At 34.8% G+C, this 24,300-nt stretch overlaps 1 protein-coding gene across 1 annotated transcript; it reads right to left on the reverse strand.

Moving 5' to 3' along the window:
- Window positions 1-2,306: 2,306 nt before the first annotated feature.
- LOC132165608 (E3 ubiquitin-protein ligase RGLG3) lies at window positions 2,307-13,749 on the reverse strand. Its single transcript, XM_059576241.1, has 12 exons — window positions 13,529-13,749; window positions 11,768-12,080; window positions 7,629-7,713; window positions 7,391-7,531; window positions 7,182-7,295; window positions 5,562-5,659; window positions 5,388-5,467; window positions 5,202-5,307; window positions 3,748-3,869; window positions 3,525-3,663; window positions 3,388-3,444; window positions 2,307-2,705 (listed from the first exon to the last, which is right to left on the reverse strand). The coding sequence occupies exons 2-12, from the start codon at window positions 12,065-12,067 to the stop codon at window positions 2,622-2,624; spliced, it is 1,326 nt and encodes a 441-aa protein (XP_059432224.1). The 5' UTR covers window positions 12,068-12,080; window positions 13,529-13,749; the 3' UTR covers window positions 2,307-2,621.
- Between the last annotated feature and the right edge of the window lie 10,551 nt (window positions 13,750-24,300).

The following is a 24,300-nucleotide window of genomic DNA, read 5'->3' on the forward strand; positions in this document are numbered from 1 at the left end:
GCATAAATTGAACATAAATACTTTAGAAACACCAAAGAAATATCAAGCATTGCACCTTATGTGAGGATTGATTTGATTGCGTTTAAGGTTTAGTAAAAGATTTTGTTTTATTTTGTATTCATAAAAAAATATTTTGTTTAGTTTGGTTTGTATTTTTTTAGAATATTTAGAATTCTTTGAATTTTAATTTTCATTGAAATATAATAGGTATCAGACCAATAATATTATAAACTAGTGCTTTGATAATCAAAATCCACATGTTTTCTTCTTACTATTATTTTAATTTTAAACTACTTACATGAGAACAAATATTTTAACATTTTTTTAAAAAAATTTATATGGAATAAATTAAAATTTAGAGTCTTATTTTTTAATTCATTTGAATCGTTTTATGAAATTTATTTTTTCATTTGTATTATTTACTTGAATATTTTTTGAAATTTTTTGCTTTTGAACGCAAAATATGACACAAATGTATTATTGTCTAGAAAAGGAATAAAAACGCTTTCAAAACACGAAAGAGATAATTAAGTATTAAATATGATGCGAAATGATTTATTTCATTGCATTAAATATTGAGTGAAAGATTCTGTTTATTTTGTATTTATTAAAAAAAAAATTGCTATTTTGCTATGTATTATTTTTTAAATGTTCATAATTATATGAGTTTTATTTGTATTGAAATAAAATAGGTATCACAAAAATATCATAACAAATTTCTTCTAATTTTCTATTAATGTTTTAATAATCAGAATTCAAATTTTCTTCTTGCTATTTTTTTTTTCCTTTATACTTCTTTTCATTATAAATTACACATATGGCAACAAATATTTTAATATGTTTTAATTTTTATGGATTAAAATAAAATTAAGAGTCTTATGATAGTAATATTTTTTTGGTGATTTATACATTCATGCAATGTTTTGTATAACTTTGTGTTACTATGTTTGCTATGTATTATTTTTTAAATGTTCATAGTTATATGAGTTTTATTTGTATTGAAATAAAATAGGTATCACACAAGTATCATAACAAATTTCTTCTAAATTTCTATTAATGTTTTAATAATCAGAATTTGCTTTTTTTTTTTTTCCTTTATACTTCTTTTCATTATAAATTACACATATGGCAACAAATATTTTAATATGTTTCAATTTTTATGGATTAAAATAAAATTAAGAGTCTTATGATTGTAATATTTTTTTGGTGATTCATACATTCATGCAATGTTTTGTGTAACTTTATGTTACTATGTTTGCTATGTATTATTTTTTAAATGTTCATAGTTATATGAGTTTTATTTGTATTGAAATAAAATAGGTATCTCAAAAATATCATAACAAATTTCTTCTAAATTTCTATTAATGATTTAATAGTCAGAATTCAAATTTCCTTCTTGCTATTCTTCCCATAAATTACACATATGGGAACAAATATTTTAATACGTTTTAATTTTTATGGATTAAAATAATATTAAGTGTCTTATGATAGGAATATTTTTTTGGTGATTTATACATTCATGCAGTGTGTTGTATAACTTTATGTTACTATATTTAGTAGTATACATACTGGTATATAATTATTATTTTTTTTAATTTTTATTTAAAGATGTGAGATATTATATTTTTATATATCTTTTTTTTTTGAATAATTTATATTTCTTTTTTAACCTATAATAAAAGTATAATATTTACATATATAATAATAATAATAATAATGTCTATCAACTTAATAGCAAAAGCCAAGAATTCTGTGGCAATATCGATAATCTGGATTGATTGTTGACCCCCTTCAAGGCACCCCTTTTGCTGAAGTGGGGTTCACAGAATACGCTGTCTGGCCATTACTTGGCCATATCTCTGAACTCTGCTGGATTTAAGAAGTGGTTCACCATCAAATTTAGACAACTTTCTCAAAATTAAAGCATGTAGCCCTCATGATGTTAAAGTTTTGTTTTTGTAAAGGTTGTGCATGCAATGACCATTATGGCTGTGATTAATAGATTGTTTTCTCAATGACAACCTGGATTCAAATGCATACCAGGTATGAAATTCAGGAGGGGGAAGAAATTTATCAAAATATGGGATATCATTATGTTTATGACATAATTTAAGATTGTGTTGAAGTAAAGATTAAGCACAACAGAGCGATTATTACCAGCCAATATATGAAACAAAGTGTTTTAGCAATTATTAGACATGCTAACAATATTGGCATCACTATTCACTAATAAAATTTGTGCATCACAGAGACTTCTTCACTTTACAAGATGAAGATTTCGGTTTAAACTTCAAATCCATCAGGGAGACAATTGAAGTGTTAGGATTTATTCTTTCCTTGGGAAGATAGAAATGAAAAAATACAAAAGAGGGGAAAAGAGCAGCCCAAACACATCCACCAATTTGTCTAGGCAATGCTACAGGACGTGTGCTGATACCAACAAAAAACAGTTTAATGAAATTCTTACATACGCAAAGGAAAAAAAGAATGTTTCAAGTAGCTTCTATATGTATACATATATATATATTAAAAATTTACAAACGGTGGAATAATGGTAATGTTGGCTGAGATCCATCAATGTTCTCATAAACATTGAAGCATTTATAATATTGAGGAAGTAATCAAGTATAGAGTCTCAGGCGGGTTGTTATGGGCTCCCGGCAGATAGGGCATAATGAGAGGCTCCCACCGCAATCCTTGCAAGTCTAGAACAAGAAAACATAAGGATAAATATGAGAGCCACATACAGGAAGGAAACTCAAACCTATATATAAGCCTAAAATTGTGTGGTTTTTTACAGGATTTTGCATGCATAAAACTAGCTTCCATGTGCAAAGTCATCGTATATATTAGCTTCTTCTCCATTTTCTCTTCTAAATTTCTTTTCTTAACCAAATGCTAAAAAACCACAGTGAACTCTGTTTTCAGATTAACTTTCATGTGGTATCCAGATACTTTCCAACAATTTTTACAACAGGATCAATATGTCTGTTTCCTCAAAACAAAATTTAAGTGGTCTTTCAAGGGGCACTCTAGGTTGTACCATGAAAAAATGATAATGGAACATTCATAACATTTCTTGAATTGGCATTTCTAATGTTTCATTAAATTTGTAACCGCTCAACTGCACATCATTTACTTATCAGACATATCTGCAATTTGTTTGAATACTAGAGGTTGTTCTACAAAGCAATCTGTCTTATTGGGGAAAGCAAAACCTGATGTTATGAAGACAAAAGTAAATCGCAACTATAGCTGATAATATTTTGGTTAATCACATTAAAGATTCATTTTTTCGGGTTTTTTTTTTTTTTTCAGCACATACGTCCACTAGACTATATTATAATAGTAACATCACATAAGAAAACCAGATTTGCTTCAACTTACTGTATGACCGCATCCAAAAGCCATGTCCTTAGGATTCACCAGGCAAATTGGGCAGACCTTGAATAAGAAAACATGTCTTAGACCATTCTGATTTGAACATAAATGTGAAGGAGAGAATTAGGGGGAATGGAAATTACTAGTTCCACTGGAGGTGTTGGCTCAGCTGTTATATCGTTTGTCACATGTGGGACTGATTTCACTGCATTATCATGATCGATCACCTCTTCCGGAGGTGGACGTGGTCTTGTACGTAGACGACTATCTATGGATTCCCTACTGCAAAGTGGAAGTGTTTGACGTTTTCAGAATTCCCAAAACTGAAATTACATATTTACTGAAAATTGCAACTCCTAGCCTTACATGACAAAATTTTGTGTTGCCCTGTACTGAAATGGTATTTCCATGAGGGCAGCAAGTGCAAAGGCTGTTTCCTTCTTTGATGCTTCGGTTTCCTCAGACATGATTTTTGTGAAGTTGACAAACTGCAGGAGGGAGTTAACAAGTGGAAAAAAATAAAAAAAAGGGTATCATATTATCATCCATTCATCAAAAGTGATAATAAAAATTTCAACTATCCAAAATGGAGTACTCTGCATAGAAAGATCTTTCATGTTGTTAGGTTCATACTAGGTGGGATTATGACAGATGAGTTTTTAAACTAGTACAAACCGACATGTCGATGAACTGATTTATCTTCCAAAAGCACAATTGAGTCAGTCATCCTCTGAACCCCAAAGGAGACCATCTCAAACCAAATCCTTCATTGGTCATGACCGTAAGTCGTGATTCCTAGATCAAAGCAAGGTAAATAACCCAAATGCAAGGACCTTAAGTAGTGAAGACATGGATGGAGAAAAAAACTTCCATAGATAATAACTATCAACTTGATAGCAAAAGCCAAGCTCCTTCAAAAAGAATTTTGTGGCTCAGGTAGTAGCCAAAGTCATTCAAAAAGCATTCACTGCCTACATTACAATATCTCGATACTTACACAAGTGTCTTACTTGAATATTTTAGACCTGACTTAGATAAAGGAAAGAGAATACAGCATTACAGAATGCAAACATTGAGAAATGATTTCTCCATGAATTCCTTACCATGGAAGATAGTTTTCTTAGGTGAAGTACTTGACAGTTTTACCCAAGAAATCTTGGAAGGAGCACCAGCAGGCAAATTACTCTTCCAAGGGAAAATACCATCTGTGAGGCTGCTCAAAACGACTAACAAAAAGATCTTATCTTAAACTCCTTACTCTAACAGAGTATCCAACAAATGACATCCTTGTGAGCAACCAGTGAATATTCACACTGAATTGTGAACTGCACTGAGGAAGGACTCCAACATACAGCAATACCATCCGATGGGTCCGTAAAAGGATTTAGAAACAATTTCATCGACCAGTGACCAATTTTACAGTTAACTTTAAGTACGCATCTCGTCTTTGACAAATTTATCCTTTTTGGTATGCAAGTTTTCAACCATTTTATGAACAAAGCTTACACAAGATGAAGATAAGCTTCAACTATATTTTTATGGTGCTAAGACGGCAGACACAGAACACAGAAATGAAGAAGGCATGCAGTTAGCACACCAATCACAAGAGAAAGAGATAACTCATTATTTTGCACAGAAGCTCATGCTTTATTAGTTGAAAAATAATCACCATATATCTAAGTATCTACCAGCCACCACATTTCAACCTTTTGGTGGGAACTGACCTAGATATGGAAGTACAAAACTTCATATAGACCATGAGTACAGAAGCAAAAAGAAAAAGAGAAAAATCAATTTGTAGTCAGACATTTACCAAGTACCTGGAAATTGTCAAATGATCGGTGAGGAATGTTATCATCAAATTGCTTCATTGAGTCCCACGGTCCATCCCCCACTCCAACCAAAATGATTGAGAGAGGATAATGGCTGTTTTTGAGAATGCTACCGTAAACAAAACACAAACAACTCAATGTAACAAATCACGAATACAAATGGAGTCGCCTTACCTAGCATCAACTATGGAGTCTACAGTGAATTGTTCTTGTGGACTGAACCTTCCCGGTGGGGTATCAGGACTTCTGGTAACCTATATAGAATACCACATTGAAAAGATTAAGAGAAGAAAAAATGAAACCCAAATATGAATTAATAAAGCATTGGATAAAACATGTTCCATGAACCTGTCCATCTGCAATAATGACAAGAACATGATATTGCCCATTGCTTTTCTCCACAATGTCAATTGCAGCATTAATTATTGGGGCAAATGAGGTTGGACCTACAAACGAGGGTAGGAAAAATTATCATAATCAAATATGTGCATCTGCACCCCTCTCTTCCTCCAACACTCTCTTTTCTATTGGGTCTGAACCATACCAATTTCATTTAAACCCAAAATGTGATTCACAAATATATGTCTCAAATGCCAAGTGACCACCATAAAGAGGTCAGCTACATATAGCTTCCATCATAAAGATTATATCAAAGGCTTCAGATATAAATAGCAATGCAGAAAAGTTAAATACAAGTTTTCATGACAAGCTTATCAAACACTGAATTGAAAAATGATGACATTGCCAAATAAATATAACATGCATAGTGGAGAAAGATATGATACACAAAGCGACAAAAGAGATAGCCAAAGATTGGGGAGATAAAGAGGTATTTGTAGCTAACTCCAATTAATCATGCAAAGGATCAATGAAGATAACTCTTATAAATTGAGAATAAGGCTTAATAGAGCATTGAGTTGTTAGTAACCCTGATGCGGGAAGCAACAAATTAGTGGATCCTTTAATTATGATTTGGCAAGATTTTAAAATTTTTTTATTTTATTTAGGTTTTAATTAGGGGTAATTTGGTCTCTTTTTTACTTTTATGTTTTATGTTTATTTTAATTACGGTCATGTATTAAATGAGCATTGCCCTAGGGTTAGGGCTAGGGTTTAAGTCTTAGTCTATTTAAGCATCTTTTTCTGATGTAATCCACAGTTGATTATGAATGAAAATTTGTGAGACATGGATTTGTCTTCCCTTCCCCTAATTTCTTCTGTTTCTTCCCCCTTTTCTAAAGCTTTTCTCCGGGTTTCTTCCCCTCTTTTGGCTTTATTCTCTTCTTTTTCTAAGCTTTATTCTTAAATTGCTTTTGTCCCGCATCAAACCCAGGATTCAAAATGTTGGACTCAAGATTACAAGCTAAAAGACAAAGACAGGACAAACAAACACATGCACGCACAGAGACAGAAAAAAGAAATAAATAAATAAAAACAGTGATGAGTAACAACATATCACTCACGAAAGACTATTACGAAAATGAAGGAGAAAATACACTCACTCCCTTCGAACTGACAACTCATTTGCAGTTAGCCCCAACATACCATTTATGACACTTGACCCTCTTCAGCTATCATTTTCTTGTAGTTTACATTTGACATTACACACGAGACCCATTCTTGCAAATTTTTTTATTTAACATGCCACAATTTTAGGTGTTAAGAATTTCACATTTGAACTCCAAATTATTTAAAAAACAAAAAACAAAACAAAAGAAACCAACAACAACAACTACAACTTTAAAAATAAACTAAAAGAGAGAGATGGTCGAGGGGGTGATCGAACAATGACTCTGCGACCCCCTCGAAAAATGACTCTGGGGGTGGCCCAACCACCCTCGCAGCCACAGGCAAGTTCAGCCACCTGCTCAACCCTTGCTTTTTTACGGTTGCTAGGTAAATTGGACATTTCAAATAAAATATTTACATGCATGTAAATAACCAGTAAGGGAAAACTCATAAACGAACCTGACAGATTTAAGCACGGAACAATCGTTCTATAACGTGCAAGAGCTTCCTCAAAACCATTACAATATCGGTGATCGGGATAAAAACTGAACACATATTTATCATGTGTTGTTGCTGTTAAAAAAAAGAAAACTGACATTATTAGATAACTCGCCATGGCAAAATTCCATTGCATCTTCTACCAAATGTAGAGAATAATAGATACTAACCATCGCCAAACCCAAAACACGGTATCAAATTATCTTCATCGAAAGGAGACAAAGTGCGACCAATAATAGATATTGCTTGCTCATATGGATTAGGTGTGCTACCAATTGCATGAAGGCTTTTCCTCTTGAATGAATACTTGCCTACAATCATTGAATGTGATTTTCATTTACTTAGAAAACCCGCATTATTGATAACTATTTTATCTTTTCAATAAAATAACAAGAAAAAAAGAATCACCTGTCCACTCATTGCTCTTTGTGAAGTCAATACCAAGTATCAAATTTGATGATTCAAGGCCAGCTTCCCTTAATGCAGAGATAACCTGAAAATTTGGGTGCCACTCCTAGTTACTATGCTAGTTCCATTAGGAGAAAAAAAAAAAAACATGTATAATTAATACCACATATATAGAAAACCCACTCCCCAGGACTATCCATTTGAAAAAACACAAGCAAGTGTTAGTTAAAAAGATAATTCCCAAAACTCTCGACTTTTCCTTCTATTTTGTTATATATCTTTTCTGAAGTTGAATGACTGCCACTCAAGATATGTATCATTATTTTTCTTCGAAGATACTCAAATTGCTAACATTAAATTACTAAATATAATTCAACTAGAGAGAGTCTCACAATGTTACGTACAGTATAATAATCTATAGTTTCATGACAGTTTCTGTAGCACCTGATAGACCCGATAAAAAAATGTTGCTACCACGTGAATAATTGAAGCACGTTTACTTTCAAATTGCCACACTTCTAAAACTATCACAACTCTTAAGGTATCACATCTCTCTCCAAAACTGCTACCATGTTTTAAGAGAAGAAAACTGCCACACCTTTCACGTTTCTCTCTAATTACCCAATAAAATTTCAAAACAAACCTTCACTCCCTTGCATATTCATCCTTTTAACCATCTTGCATTCTTTCATTCTCTTAGTGTTAGAATGAACAGAAACTAAGATAGCTTTGAAAGAGAGATAAGTCAGTATTAGAGGGTACTTTCCTTGAGAATGCAAATAGGAGGTCCTATTAAATGTCACTAGAGTGACCCCTCATCTCCTGCACACATCATTCATGACTAGGTGAGATTTTTCTTTCATTGCTCTTCCAAGCTAAGATGGGCTAGGTGAGATTTTTCTATCATTGCTCTTCCAAGCTAAGATGGGCCCAAAAGAAGTCCTCGAAAAATATTCTCAAATGGATTTACCTTAACTAAAGTTATTTAATCACCAAAAATTTCTTATTATTCAAATGTGAAAATTGCAAGAACAATCTTAGCCTTTATCATTGTTAGTAAATTTTCTCTGAATCTTACAATCTTTACCATTTACTTAAACAACAAAAAATTTCCAATAATTAATAGCTGGAGGGAAGCCAAATCCTTCTCACATACCTATAAATTTATAATGCTCATTTTAGAGTTCTTTCTTATAGAATAATGTCTAAGAGCATTCTCAATGAACTCTTTATTTTTTAGCTAAAATTTGACTAAAAGACTCACTTTTTCTAGTTTAAGTAGCAGCTACGCAAAAGTACCAAATAATAAACTACTTAAATTTTACTCTATTATATTTAAATATAATTTTTATTCTATCTTTATTCATTTTTTATTCTCAAAAGCACCCCACAAAGTTACAAACCCATAAAGGTGAGGGAGAGAGAAAGTGTGAGGGAAATATAAAAACATAAAAAATAGAGTAGAGAAAGGATTTTGTTCTCCAAATATGGGGAGAGGTTTGACAAGCCCTAAAATGGAGAGGGGAATAGAGAGCTTGACGGAATTTGCTTTTTGTAGAATTTAACCAAATTTTAGTTAAAAGTGAATTTTAGAGAGCTCATTAAAGATGCTCTAACGTGGGCCATTGTCGTGTGTCTTAGTCAATCCTCACTCTTAACCAAAACCACAGATACCAAGCGAAGGTTCTTGAAACATATAAAATCAATTAACCAATCCAGATCCAAATCCCACCTTACACCTGTCATATTTTCTCAAGACATCTTTACTATCTTGAGCTCCACACTCTGACGCTTCGCTTTCCCATGTGATCACGCGTCTTCCTTTCTAAAACACCTTCAACAACTACACTATCACGCCTCTTCTACTTCCAGACAACCCTAAATCTTCAACATTTACTTCTTCAAATCTTTCACCTTCATGACCAGTAATTTCATCCCTTAAAACTCTATAAAGAACAACAGCCCAATAATACTAAATGAATCAGCTCCCCATCAATGAAGTCCATTGTTCCAAGTTTTGCAAACCATCAATCATATAGTAGTTAAATATCTTTGTTGAACATTCTACCATATAAAGCTTGCTAATTGACTTCAAGAAATCCCTATCCTTGAAGGATCATCCTAAAGCTCAAACCAATCCTTCTCATACCAATAATTTGCATTCAAAAGTTCCCAGCCAACAAAACCCAATTAAATTGGAAAACACCATCCTCATGGCAAATCATTCCTTTTAATTGGATACAATTGATAACCCTTCCAGCTTGATTCGAAATGACTTTCACATTGACCATTCCACCTATTTAGCCAATAATATAGGCAGCTAATAGAACTCAGGAAAGTATGCAGGATGCAGGAGGATTAGCTTATTTAAACCAATTGTTCCTTATATTGACCTTTTTTTTTTTTGGTAAATAAGTTCATTAAAAGAACGCAAGGGGCGAAACCCAAGTACACATGGAGGATAAAAGAGAAAGCACCCAACAAAGTCAAGAACGAGAAACGAGAGTATAAAAGTCTATAAAGTTAGAGATATTGAGAAAGACATTTGCAGAGATCCATTCAAACAAGGATTTAAGGAAACAAAGTTATAGATCCTCTCTAACTGGAAGCATACATTCTTTTTGAATGATAAATCACATTTTTCGTTTTATGTTATATTCTTACTAAAATGACCTGCATATTGGTCATTCTATATCCCAGCTCTAAAGTTTACTTCCCCAAATGAAATCACTTCCTACCACAAAATGCTCAAACAAGAGTAATGCTACACATACTTCCACTTTCTCACACCCATTTCTACTCTCTTAGGTGGTTTTTAAAATCACCATTGAATTTGGAATGGACGTTTATTAAATTTTAATCCAATGGTGGTTTTAAAAGCCACCTAAAGGGGTGTGCAAATGGGTGAGGGAAGTGGGAGCGTGTGTAACATTACTCCTCAAACAACATATCCTCTAAAAAGAATGTTGGGCAACACAATCCTAATTGGTGAAGGAGCAATATTCAATAAACCAACACTATGTCAATTTGATGAGAAAATAAGACTGAAAATTGCTCTCCCTCAGCAATGTCATACCTTTTCTGATCAATTTCCTCTATTATTATTGGTTAAAAAAAGATAAAAAAGAGTAACTCCAACTGCATCAGCAATATGATTTGTAAATGCTAGTAGTTTAGACATATGGACTACATCCCCTCAGACCAGCTGAGTTGCTTTGTACCAAGAGATTATCCCAATATGGTGAACTCGACCTGGGAAACAAACGGGCTAGGTCTAGTAGAACTAACGAGTTTAAGGCTTAGGTTGGTCAGGTTCAAAACATCAAGAAACAGGGAACAAACTGGGTTTGGTTAAACCATTCCAACCTGAAACAAGTTGCATTCTGTTAATCACAAGAGCCAATTAAAAGGACTTCATCTAATTTGCTAATGCGGACTCATTTGATGCTTTTATGGAAATGCTAAAGCTTAGTTTGGCAATAGCCTCTTGACACACACCTACATGTGTCTTAAAGATTTTGTGGGAGAAGGGAGAGAAAATATGGCTGGATAAATAAGAGAAAAAGTGAAGAAATTGAGAGCAGAGAGAGAGAAAACAAAGAGAGGAGAGAAAAAATGGAGAAGTGGGTTAGGATCAGCTAAGAAAGAGGTTATGCTCATGCTGTTTTATACCCAAATTACATATTCGTTTCTTCTTTTTTAGGTGCTTGATTTTATTAACAAAGAAGTAAGACTTTTCAAGATATTCTAGTGAAATACTTATGATGTAAAAAACCCTCAGAGCTTTTTTATTATTATTATTTATTAGCAATAGAAAGAGACAAGAAGGAAATAAGGACCAATACATTCCAAAATATTTTCTCATCTAAATGGGTACTCAATATTGATGATCCTAATGAGTTGTACATCTACGTTTCAGATGATTGAGCAGCTTTCAGAATGATCCTTGTAAAATTATTCAAAATAGATGATGCAATCTTATGATGCCCCATGCCATTCAATTACTAAAGAAACACCTTATATGTTTATTTATAATTAAAAAAGAAAAGCGTTCTGCCAATAATGAACTTACATCAACCAACCATTAACATTTAATGTCTCCACAAATCCTATCAACAAATCAAAGGAACAGTGAAAACCTGATCCAAGGAGGTAAAATGATCAGCTATGCATGTACTTTGCTGCTTATGTCGATGGTGAGTATCTGTAGAACTTCCTGCATAAGAAGGTGGATGAATCCGCATATCGTCATGGGAATCATCAGCTATGGATGTAGTTTGATGCATGTGCTGATAGTAAGTATCTGCTGAACTTCCTGCATAAGAAGGCGGATGACTCCGCAAATCATCATGGGAATCATCTGAACTTCCTGCATAAGAAGGAGGATGACTCCGCAAATCATCATTGGAATCATCATATGTCGATTCCCCATTTCCCATAACTGGATAACACCTACACATGCCAAGAAAAAATATACTTCAATACAGCGCATGAATCAGACGGCTTACTTCTGAATAACATATCTGCTTTTAAAACGTCTAGAGTTAAATACATCAGGAAATAAATTAAAAATACTTTAGAACAAAGAACATAACAAAACAAAGTGCAGCAGGTAACACATTTCAATAAGTTATGCAATGTCTGCAGTAAAACCTTTCCTCGTGAGCTATATATAATTATATGTATGGCCTCAAAGATAACAGCGCCGCACGCTTTTCTAAAATCTACTACTCCTGATCCATATTTAGATTCCTAGCTGATATTGGGAGCTCCTCAAAATTATGCATAAAAGTAACCTCGATGGCAGTAGGAGTTAGTAAAATGGCCACAACAAAATTTATTGCTAATCCCATCTGGACTTCCTAATTCCTATTGCAATAAGGTGAGACTTACCTAGACACCATACATAAATCGATATTGTGGCCCAAATCAGGAACACATGAACCAAACCAAAAAGAACCGAACCTGCACTACTCAGGTTATATAAACTTGGCACAATTTAGAACCTGAGAGAGACATGGATAATTTATACTCAGAGAAATGAACCTTTAAGATCTTGGGTGCATTTGGGATTGTGATTTTGCAAGAATAATCTGCGTTTTTAAAAGATATCGCAAAACGTAAGGTGTTTGGCATTGCAATTTAAAAACCAATTAATTTAAAATAGAAAAAAAAATCTGTGATTTTTATAAGTAGGCTAGGGGGTGTTTATTTGAAAAAGCGCGAATTTAAACCAAAATCACGATTTCGCATAACAAATATTTGATAAAAAAATACTTTTTAACATGTTTTACCAAACGCTTTTGTCATTTTAAAAAGTAGCAATTTCAAAAACACAATTTTTAAAATCGCATTTATTGAAACCGCAATCCCAAACCCTTAATCAGCCTGCATAACATCTAACTTGGTTCATATTCATTACTTCAACAAAATTAGATTCTTAAATCAGAATACTTCTACTATCAAACAAGCGCATACCCTAAAAAAAAAAAAAAAAAGTCAACACTCAGAGGTTCTATCTTTTTGACCGAGTTTTTCCTGAATAATACGGAGCATCATGGTGATAGAATTTGCCCAGCATGCACATATTCCATTAAATTCTTGCTTTATACCATTATCGATGTCCGATTTTCTCTACACATTTAACTCACAACTGAAATCACCAAACTGAAACATGATATCAAAAGTTTGTCGATTTCCCAGAAAATAAATATATACACTAACCGATAACATCAATATCAAGATGTCCACAATATCTAGAGGGCACAAATGCTAGAAACAGTTCAAATTTATCGAGTTCTCATTGCAACCCAATGTAATCAGACTACGAATGCTAAGAAAGAAAAAACTGGAATTCCAGAGCAAAAAAATGTTAAAGAAAATCAGAGAGAGCGCCTTACCCGTAAGAATTTAGAGAGAAAGAGCAAGAACAAAAGAGATTCAAAGCGATTCTACAACTTTGTAGACATACATAGCTTTACTTCTTCTTTTCCAAAGGTGACTTTTGAGTGAGTTGACGTTTTTTGGTCTTTGAAGAAGAAACGCCCGCTTGCTTTGCTTCCTAATCAGAGTTGTCTTTTTATTTGAATGATTGGGTTGGCTTTCCAACAGTCATCTGGCGTGCAAACGTTGAATTCAAAGTGGACAGCTAAAACATTTAATAAAAAATAAAAAATAAAGAAGAAAAAAAAACATGGACAGCTAAAGAATCTGGTACGACCAACCACATGGGCTGCGATCACACGTGCACGCAATAGTAACTTTGCGGATATGCATTCCTTCAATAAAATATTATAGGAGCATGCACTTCTTAAAATCAGCTCGCTCAGCAATCGCAATCTGCCCGATACAAGTGGGACAATCGATTCTTATATAAGTTCTATTGACGATCTTCCATTTGCTGTTGCGGATACTTGAGTGGACCACGACCAGAATATGCAAGAATATTTTTATTGATCTTTTTAAATTTGATTTTTTAATTAAAAAAAAAAAAAAAAAAAAAAGCCTCACAAAAAATCATTTAATAAACTTTCTACTCATAATTATTATATGTTATCAGGGTTGTCTGGGCTTAAGCCGCCAAGTGAAAAAATACGAATGAGGGAAGTCCTCCCCCATTCCTTGTCCATGTCCCTCTTCTTCTTCCTACTAAGTGTCTTCTCCATAGTATGTGCCAGTTTCTATTTTGATTGTTTTGTTTTAGATCTAGTTTTTAAATCTAAATCTAAATTTAGTTCTTCATGCTTAAATCTACTTGTCCCAACTAGCTTCTCCGCTTTCCATTGCTTTTGCACTGATCAACTAATGGAGTCTCGCGTGTCGGAGTGTGTTTCTCATGCGCCAAGTCGTGTCTTCCCAGAATGTCTACGATGATGTGCTCATCCGCTGCTGCTTCTGGTGGGATTTTGTTGTTTTTAGTTTTTTGCTTTGATTTATTTTTTGTTCTTTTTGTCCTCATTTCTGGGTTGAGGACATGAGTTGACTCTTGCCCTTTGAGTTGAGAATGATTAGATCAGTGTGGGGGGATTACCTCTCACAGTCGGAAAATAAGTTTTGAAAATTTGGGTTACCCATGTCTTAGATCTAATCTGCTCGGAGTAGATCTATTTCATAACTGAAGTTGTACATGGATTAGTAGAAGCTAATGTCATAGATATAATTTTCTGATTATATCTATCACTTTGTAATTTCATAGCATTTGGCTATGTTTTATTAGAACTTTATGTTCTGTGATATAAGAGCTTTTATGTTCTTGATCTTTTATCAATGAATTTTGAAACATTCCCGTTCAAAAAACAAGCTATTTACTCTATTTCAAATTTAACTTTGATCAACAAGGCTCTCCAAATACTAAGTGTTAAAAGTGAAAGTTATTTAGTTTTTTAAGCTTATATATTCATTTTCCTTTTCACAGCCGAAAAATAAGTTTTGAAAATTTAGGATACCCATATCTCAGATCTAGTTTGCTCGGAATAGATATGTTTCATAACTGAAGTTGTACATGGATTAGTGGAAGCTGATGTCATAGATATGATTTGATTGTAAAAATTTTCTGATTGTATATATGACTTTGTAATTTCATGGCATTTGACTGTGTTTTATCATAACTTTTATGTTCTGTGATGTAAAAGCTTTATACTCTTGATCTTTTATCAATGAATTCTAAAACATTCCAGTTCAAAAAGACAAGCTCTCTACTCTATTTCAAATTTAACTTTGATCAACAAGGCTCTCCAAATACCAAGTGTTAAAAAGTGAAAGTTATTTAGTTTTTTCCTTCTCTCTCTCATCTACCAAGAACGAAAAAACGAAATAAAAAATAAGAAAATAATAATATTTAACTAAACTAGAGGAAGATATAGTGAGTTTGATATTTAGTTCATTTTAAATGTGGCTCTCCAATTATTAATTTTTTTTTTAAAAAAAAAAAAAAGTTTTTTTCTTCAAATTTATCTTTTTATTTAAATAGCTCAATAGGAATGCTCTAAGAAGGGATGTGCTGATTGTAGAACATTTAGATGTAGACTGCTTATGGTTTTGAGATATTGCCAACATACTAGAATTGTATTTGGGGTACAAGTACAAGGAGCTTCCTAATTTGCACTACAAGTATGACAATGTGTGCAGTGAAAACATACATGGACTTTCTAAAGACCAACACATCATCAACATGCTCAAAGAATTGGCTAATGGTAGGAGAAACAAATTGCGCATATTTATAGACCATGAAATAGTTGAATCAGTTGTGATTGAAGTGTTGTCTCCAGTATTGCTTCTTTCTCAGTCGCCTAATGAGGTTGTGGAAATTAATGATTACGATGTAAGAAATACTAAACTGGCTTTTGGGGATGAAGAGCAAGTTCACAATGAAATGTTGCCTCAACAACAGCCTGCACAAGGACAGCAGCCTCCACAAGAGAGTGTAGAAATATGTATCTATAATCTAAGATTTTTTGGAAGTCTCCTATTAGGGTGGAAATCCTATAAAGGACAAAGTAATAGAAGTCACAGAGAATTGTAGAATGTAATGTACGTATTAATCTGACTTCTACTCTATTTATAAAGTCTTAATATAACTCTTGGTGAATAATTATATATTATCACTTATCATAACCTCCATGGAAGTTATTTACCTTCTATAGAAATAAAGTATATATGGGGATGACCACACTAGTTATAGTGCAATCATCTTTAAATCATCATCTCCCACAACATTATAACACCTGGTAAGTAACTTAGTTGAACATTACCACGTTGGTACCATTGATTTTTTTCATATGTCAACTCTCATCTGTAGAGACTACAGATCAGCGTCAAATTATGACATTTCTTAGTGTATATACGATTTTGTCATCTTATCTAACCGCACCTTTTACCATATACTTTCCTACTGATTGTATATTAGGGTGATTTCATTTTGCTATCTACCATAAAAATAAAATAACAGACTCCAAACACACCTAGAGGAGGGGGGGGAGGTGAATAGATGTTTATTACAAAATATGCGGAATTAAAAATATGAAGCAATAAGCAATCAATCACCAAAATACATAAAGCAGTAAATCATGCAGATACAAATATTTTGGTGATGGAGAGGAAACCTTTTAGAAACCGTTCTAAAAGTAGAACCTCTCCGCGGCAGCCAAACCCAGGAAATCACTATAAGAAAATTATCCAGAGATTACAGACAAGGGAACACTTACAACCCTTTGCAAGTTCTTGGCTCTATAAGATCGACAGGCCTCAAATTCCTCTCCTAGCTCACAATCTCCTTCAAGTGATTCTCCTTTACTGGACCCTCCCGATATACTTCTCAAACGTTGATTGCACAATACAATTGATCAACAAATAAAAACACTCTAAGAGAGAAAAGCTTTCTAGCTCACATACATAAACACACTCTTAGCACACAAGCACTTTAGGATATGACTAAGTATTTTTGTGCTTCTGCCCTCCTGAAATCCTTGGTACAAAGGAGCAGCATGAGTGCTCTATATATAGGCACAAATGAGAATGCCCTTCAACTGAGTTAGGTGAGTTTTCTGATTGGCCTTTTGGATACCAATACTGGGCATTCGGACGGCCATGTCTTCACATGCTGAAGTGACAATAGGTGGACAACTTTATCAAGATTCCTGCAAGAATTTAATGTGCGATGCTGACCACCAAGCCAATTGTCGTTCGGACGGCCTTGATTGTCGTTCGGACGATGATGACTTAGTGGCCACCTACTTCTGTGTTTCTTTGAAGCATTAAACTTGTCTGCCACGACCAACTGTCCATTGACCAAATACCATTTGGACGGTCCTTCCTGGCGTCCCACCTACTACCATTCAAACAGGGCTTCGAACACGGCTAGGTTAAATGTGGTGCTGACATGTGGCAACCCTAGCTTCAGTGGTTGTTGTGCCAAATACCCACCTAAATTAATAGGCGAATATTCGGAATGTTTTACTCGCAAGTGCACGAGATCAAAACGATAGTATAGGATGCAAGTACGAGATCATTCCCACAAGGATTAGTAATTTTATTTAGGATTGATTTTTCAAATTTAAATAACAAATTGTCACGATTTTGAAATATTGAAAATAAATAAATAACGAAAGGGTTAGGGATTGGACATCCACCACTAATCAGACTAAACAAGATAACAATATGTCACAATCATACTGATATATTTAATGCTTGTCAACTTAAGGGCATGGTATCTACTCCTTAAGCTATAGATCTCCTTAAGCAACGAATTAGGCATGGTATCTACTCTAATTCTTTTCTTCCCCAAAGGATTTAGCATGGTCTCTACTAAGTTGTTCTTTAGTAAAGCATAAACCTATGGAAATTGACAAATACATGAAGCCTAGGGCATGGTATCTGCTCTCGGTTCCCCATGTTGATTACCCCAAGAACCTGTGATGAGATTCTTTTAACACTTTATTAAGACTCGATCATCCAAATTGACTTAAATAACACATCCAAACACATGCATATGATGATCATGCACATGCATATGATGATCATGCACATTCATATGAGGAATTCAATTAACCAAAAAATAACCAATTTAAAAATACCAAAATATGATTGTAATAAAGGCACTAATATTGAAATCCTAAAAAGATATGATTAGGGCTTCAATCTAGCCCGTAACAAAAGTATTTAGCTAGACATAATAAAATAAACTAAAAGGAAAAGAAATGAAGAAATCGGAAACGACTCTTGGAAGTAGCTCCAAATTCTCCTCTATGAAATTGTGTATCAAATTGTGATGCGTAGAGGTCTATTTATAGGCTTAGGAGAAACCTAGAAGCCCTAGTAAACCTAGTTAGATCAGAGGTCTAACTTCCTGGTCCAATTGGGATTTGGAAAACCTAATTTGGGGTGAAAAAGGAGTCTAGTCGCATCTGGGCACCCTGCATGCGCTCGATCCCAAGGGGTTGCGCTCGATCGCACTTCTGCGATTGATCCCATTGATGTTGCACTCAAGCGCATGTGCTTTCAGGCCTGATTCTTGTGCGCGCGATCCTTGGTTTGGCACTCGAGCGCTTCTGCGCTCAAGCCTAGGTCTTGTGCAATCAAGCGCAGATATGCTCGATCCTTGTAGCTTGTGCTAGATCCCAAAGCTTGCAGACTTTTCCCAAATTGCACTTTAAGCTTTTAACTTTCCAGAATTGCTTCATTTTCTTTAAGAACCTAGAAAAACACAAAAAAGAAGTAAAACAACACATAATAACAAAACTAAAAGAATAACAAATGTAAATTAAGGGGCTAAAATATGTATATTTTAGTCCGTATCACTCCCCCAAACTTACATATTGTTAGTCTCTTAGCAATATGAAACAAAAAATAAAAAGAAACTAAAACAAAAACTACTCTACCTCCATTGTCATAGGAAACACGATTGCATTTAACATATGCAACAAGCCTTTTAAACCCATAGGCATCCCTAGTAGGACGAGTGAAGTCTCGTGAGAGTTTAACAAAAATGTTACCCACAAACATTATGCAAAGTTCATGTTGTCCTCAAAACTCAAGTATCACTTAAAACCATAATTTCCATTCATTAACAAGCTTCAAAAGATAAACTCCATCTTCACAATGAATCGGAATTTTAAAGTTGAATCACTTACAAAAGGCAAGTCAAGGTATCACAAGCTCAAAATGGTGTAAGGTGAACTAGCATATAAATATGAAGCTTCCAGGTAGTTCCAATGTGCAAGATCTCAATATCTCAAATTCCACTAGGATCCTTATCAGAATGAAAAACTATGGCATGGAGTCAAATTATTATTTTTTCTTTTTGGTTAGGTTGTGAAATTTTTGGTTCTCTTAAGCTTTCTAATTGACCTATGTAGCGAGTGTTAGGTCAATGCATCCCAAACCAGACGTTTTAGGACACTAGGTGTAAAACACCCAATAGGGACAAAGTGTGTGTAAGTGTCTCCCGTACCCCTAAACTTAAATTACACATTGTCTGCAATGTGTGTATAACATGGAAATATCTTACCAGGGAGATGGGGAACTGGCTAGAACAGGTATGGCTCATAGCATTCCCCCAAACTTGAACGCAAGCACACTTGTCCCTGAAAAATAGAACACTAAGATAACAACGAAAAAGAAAAAGAAAATAAACAACAGAAAAAATGAAAAACAATTAAAAGGATATGATATAGGGTTGCCTCCCCATAAACACTAAGTTTAACATCTTCAGCAAGACTGTACTCCTCTCATTGCGGTCTAAATTTAAAGCTCCAATCTTTTATTCTCTTGGACCAAAGAGAATGAATTTTTCCTACCGCAGGGTGTCTCTTAATGTCCACAGATCGGGGTAGATCAATAGGATGGACTTAAAAGACTTTCTTTACAACATCTTGAATTAGACAGACATTAAAACAATCTGAATTATCTTGGTGTAATTCCAATGCATCAAAAATGTTAAACTCTATTTTCTCCCCATTCACCTTCATACCTATAGTACCATTTTTAACACAAATTTTTGTATCTGCCGTTCTCATAAAGGGTCTTCCCAAGATAATAGGCAAGGGCAAAAGTATAGGGGATTCTTCTGTATCTAATACAATGAAATCAGTCGGTAATATAAATCGATCTACCTTAATCAGGACATCCTCTGAGATACCTCTCGGTCTTCTAATGCTTCCGTCTGCCAATTGTAGGGTGATTGAGGTTAGTTGCAGCTCCCCCAAACCCAATGTTACATACACAATGTATGGCATTAGGTTGATACCTGCTCCTAGATCCAATAATGCACGCTCAAACAGCTGATTACCTATCGTGCAAGGAATAGTGAAACTGCCTGGATCTTTCATCTTTGGTGACAACTTTCTCAACAACACTGCACTTATCTCTTCTATTAAAAACACTTTTTCATGATCTTGAAACTTCCTTTTATGAGTACAACAGTCCTTTAAAAATTTAGCATAAGCAAGAATTTCCTAAATTGCATCTAATAAAGGAATGTTTATTTCAACTTTTCTCAAAGTTTCAAAGATATTTAAAAGTTGCTTTTGTTTCTTTTGTTTTACTAACTTCTGAGGGAAGGGTGGTGCAATCACCTTCTCTTTTTCACTTACCTTGGAAGTTGTGGCTTCAGCTAGAGATGCTTGTATTGTCTCATCAGTTCCCACCTTGTTATCAATGACCTTACCACTTCTGAGGGTTGTTACAACCTTTAGTTGCTCATGACCTTTTGGATTAGGTGCTGGTAATTCGTCCCTCTCTCCTTCGCTCAACTTTTTGGCCATCCGCCCCACTTGCGCCTCTAATCTTTGAATGGCTTGATTAGTTGTTATTTCTAGTTCCTAAATGGCTTAACTGGTTTTAGAATTAGTATTTTGTTGTGCATTCACGAACTGGATCATGGCACCTTCATGGTCATTCTTTTTCGGCTCCAGTTTCAGTTTGACCATTTGTGGTGGAGGGTCATTTTTTTGGTCCACATAGTTTGCTGGCTCCTGATTTGCAAATGGGAACATGGGATAAGTCTTAGTGGTGTGGTCAGAATAGGAACATTTTGCACATACCTCGACTTGTGCCACTTGTTGAACTGGGGCAATGCTAAGAGTAGTCATGGTAGCTAATTGAGCTTGAGTTCCACCATTCGTGCTCTCTTCATGTATGCCCTTTCCTTTGAGTCCTTGTCTCCCTCTGGATGAGAATTGTTGAGAGTTCTCACTTAAGGTCTTAAAGAGTTCCATGGCTTCATCACTGCTTTTCTCCATCAACATCCCACCACAACCTAAATCTACAAGACCTTTGTTAGAATCATTTAAACCCTCATAGAAGGCTTGTACCTGATTGTCTTGGGATACACTGTGATGTGGGCATTTGGGAAGTAGCTCATTAAAGTTCTCCCATGCCTCGAAGAAAAGGTCTCCGTCTTTTGTTGGAAGGTTTGAATTTTCCTCCTCAATTGCCTTGTCTTTTGGGCTAGGAAGAACTTATTGAAGAATTTTGTGGCCAACTCCTCCTAGTTGTGAATAGAACGTGCAACCAAAGAATTGTACCATAACTTAGCCGTATCTTTTAAAGAAAAAGGAAAGAAGATTAACCTGAATCCTTCTGGAGTTAAGCCTTGGATATTTTGAGTCTTGCATAGATCAAAGAAATCCCGAAAATGCAAATATGGGTCCTCTGTAGGTGTGCCAATATAGTGTGGAACCACATTGAGCAAATGTGGCAATAACTGGTAATCGCTCTGCATAATAGGTTGGAAATCAATGCATGTTGGCTGGTCGGGGATTTGAGGATTGAATGAACTTTTTATCGGCCTCAACATTAGGGTGGATTGTCTCTCCGCATGATTAAAGCAAAAAGAAAATTAAATAACAACGAGAAAATAAAATAGAAATTAAACTAAAAAATAAAAAAGAACTACTTACAACCAGTCTGAAGTGCTAGAATCTGGACGAGTGCGCTCGATCGCACTCGAGCAGAGGTGTGTGTGTGCGCAGGTGTGTGGGTGTGCTAGCACACGCTGGCGATAATACGCTCGAGCACACAACTAGGTGCGCTCGATCGCACTCATGCAAAAAAATAGAAAATAAAAACAGAAAAGCACACAGCAGCTTCAATGCCCTGCAGCAGTGCGCTCGATCACATCGCTACAAAACAACATTGAACGTACAGAAATCAAAATTACTAAAATTAAAATTAGACGAAAATAACTAAGGGAAAAAAATTCTAAACAAAATTAAACAATCCCCGGCAATGGCGCCAAAAACTTGTTGTGCCAAATACCCACCTAAATTAATAAGCTAATATTCGGTACATTTTAGTCACAAGTGCACGAGATCAAAACGATTGTATAGGGTGCAAGTACGAGATCATTCCCACGAGGATTGGTAATTTTATTTAGAATTGATTTTCCAAATTTAAATAACAAATTGTCACCATTTTGAAATATTGAAAAGAAATAAATAACGAAAGGATTAGAGTTTGGACATCTACCACTAATCAGACTAATCAAGATAATAGTATGCCAATGTCATAATCATACCGGTATATTTAATGTTTGTCAACTGATGAGTGGCAAATATTGCATATTTGAGCCCCTTAATGTACATTTGTAAATCCGTAACAGTGTCGTAATCTAATATTTTGTGTTAGTTCTTTGTTTTTAGTGTTTTGTAGGTTGTTAAGGGAAAACTGCTCCTTTAAAGTGAAAAATACGGAGTTTGGAAGAAAGCTGGAAAAAGTGCCATCAAAGTAGGATCAAGTGCACTATCCTGCACTCTATCCCAGCTGGGTTGCGCTTGAGCGCACCCATACCCACCAGCAAGCCGCAAGTGCCCAAGTGCTGTGCCGCAAGAAATGTTACATGCCCGAGTGTGATCGAGTGCACTGGCCATGCACTCGAGCTCACTCATTTGCCAGATATGCCCTAGCGCCATTTTTAGGGTTCCCTATACAAAGGTTGCTAAGCCTCAAGAAAATACTAGGGGCGGGGTGGGACACCAAGTCTCAATTTCTCGCTTTTTCTCCCTTTTAGTTTAGTTTTTTTTGGGTTTAGGTTTTATTTTCAATAATCATGTGGAGCTAAATTCTCAACTAAGGTTGAGGATGAAGCCTCACCAATGACGAATAACTCACTTTTTTGTAAGTCAACATTATTATAATTTTATGGGCTTTTAAGGTTTCAATTGTTTTACTTTAATTCAATTATTGAGATTACTCTTGGATATATATTGTGATTTACGGACACATATGATGATTTAAGAGAGTTTCATTTAATTGTTTTGCTTGGATCTTTATTTATCAAAATAAAATTGGATATCTTTTGTGATTTGTCTTACGGATACAATTGATGATCTGGTTTAATCCGGATCTCTATTGTGATTTGTGTAATGGATGGATACATTAGATGATTTAATTAAGAGGAAACTTCAGTTTATCACTGTTTTGCAGTTCTGCCGAACCTTCATCCACACATCAACGCACATATGCTCGAGCGCACTCGCGGTCAAGGCAGCAGTGATCCAATTGAGCACGCCTGTGCTCGACAACTTCACGCATAAGCTCGAGTGCATCAGCACTCAAGGCAGCAGCAACATACGGATCAGCGCTCATGCGCTAGATCGTATCCATGCTCCGCTCAAGCGCACTCACGCAGTAGACAGCACCAATAGAGGATCATGTGCCCTTGCGCTTGACCTTTCCCCGCACACACTCGAGCTCACACATGCAGTAGGCAGCACCATTGACGGATCAGCGCGCCTGCGCTCGATCCCACCTAGCTTGTGCTCGAGTGCATATCTGCAGACTGCACCAAGACGGATCAATAGCTGAATTCTTGGCAAAATTTAATTTTGGTCCGTTTTGTGAGTTTGTGAGTTTTAGTTTTTAATTTTTGGTATTTTTGTTTAGTTTTATGCTTCTGATATAGTTTTCATTTTTGATTTTATATTACTTATTTTTGTTCTTTTTTTTTTTTTTTTTAAATGGTTCATGTTTCATATGGGATAATTGCATGCTAAAGAGTGAGGGTAAAGGATGAATTTTCTGTTTGAGGATTTTAATAATTTTCTGTACAACATGCTTTTCATAGTTGTAGGATGCCAACTCCTACCAACTACCTTCACAATCTTTACCCACATGGACCATGTTCATACTGCTCCAATCCATATCATAGTTCTAGTAATTGTCCATCCTGGGGACA

This window comes from Corylus avellana, chromosome ca11 (assembly GCF_901000735.1).
Source record: "Corylus avellana chromosome ca11, CavTom2PMs-1.0".
NCBI lineage: Eukaryota > Viridiplantae > Streptophyta > Magnoliopsida > Fagales > Betulaceae > Corylus > Corylus avellana.

Bases quoted from the DNA above. Each gene is read 5' to 3' on its own strand.
- LOC132165608 (XM_059576241.1), bottom strand. From the start codon at position 12,067: ATGGGAAATGGGGAATCGACATATGATGATTCCAATGATGATTTGCGG. The intron at 5,468-5,561 runs GTTCATGGAACA...TATTCTATATAG, and splicing joins TCATTATTGCAGATGGACAG to GTTACCAGAAGTCCTGATAC. The intron at 5,308-5,387 runs GTAAGGCGACTC...TCTCAAAAACAG, and splicing joins GACTCCATAGTTGATGCTAG to CCATTATCCTCTCTCAATCA.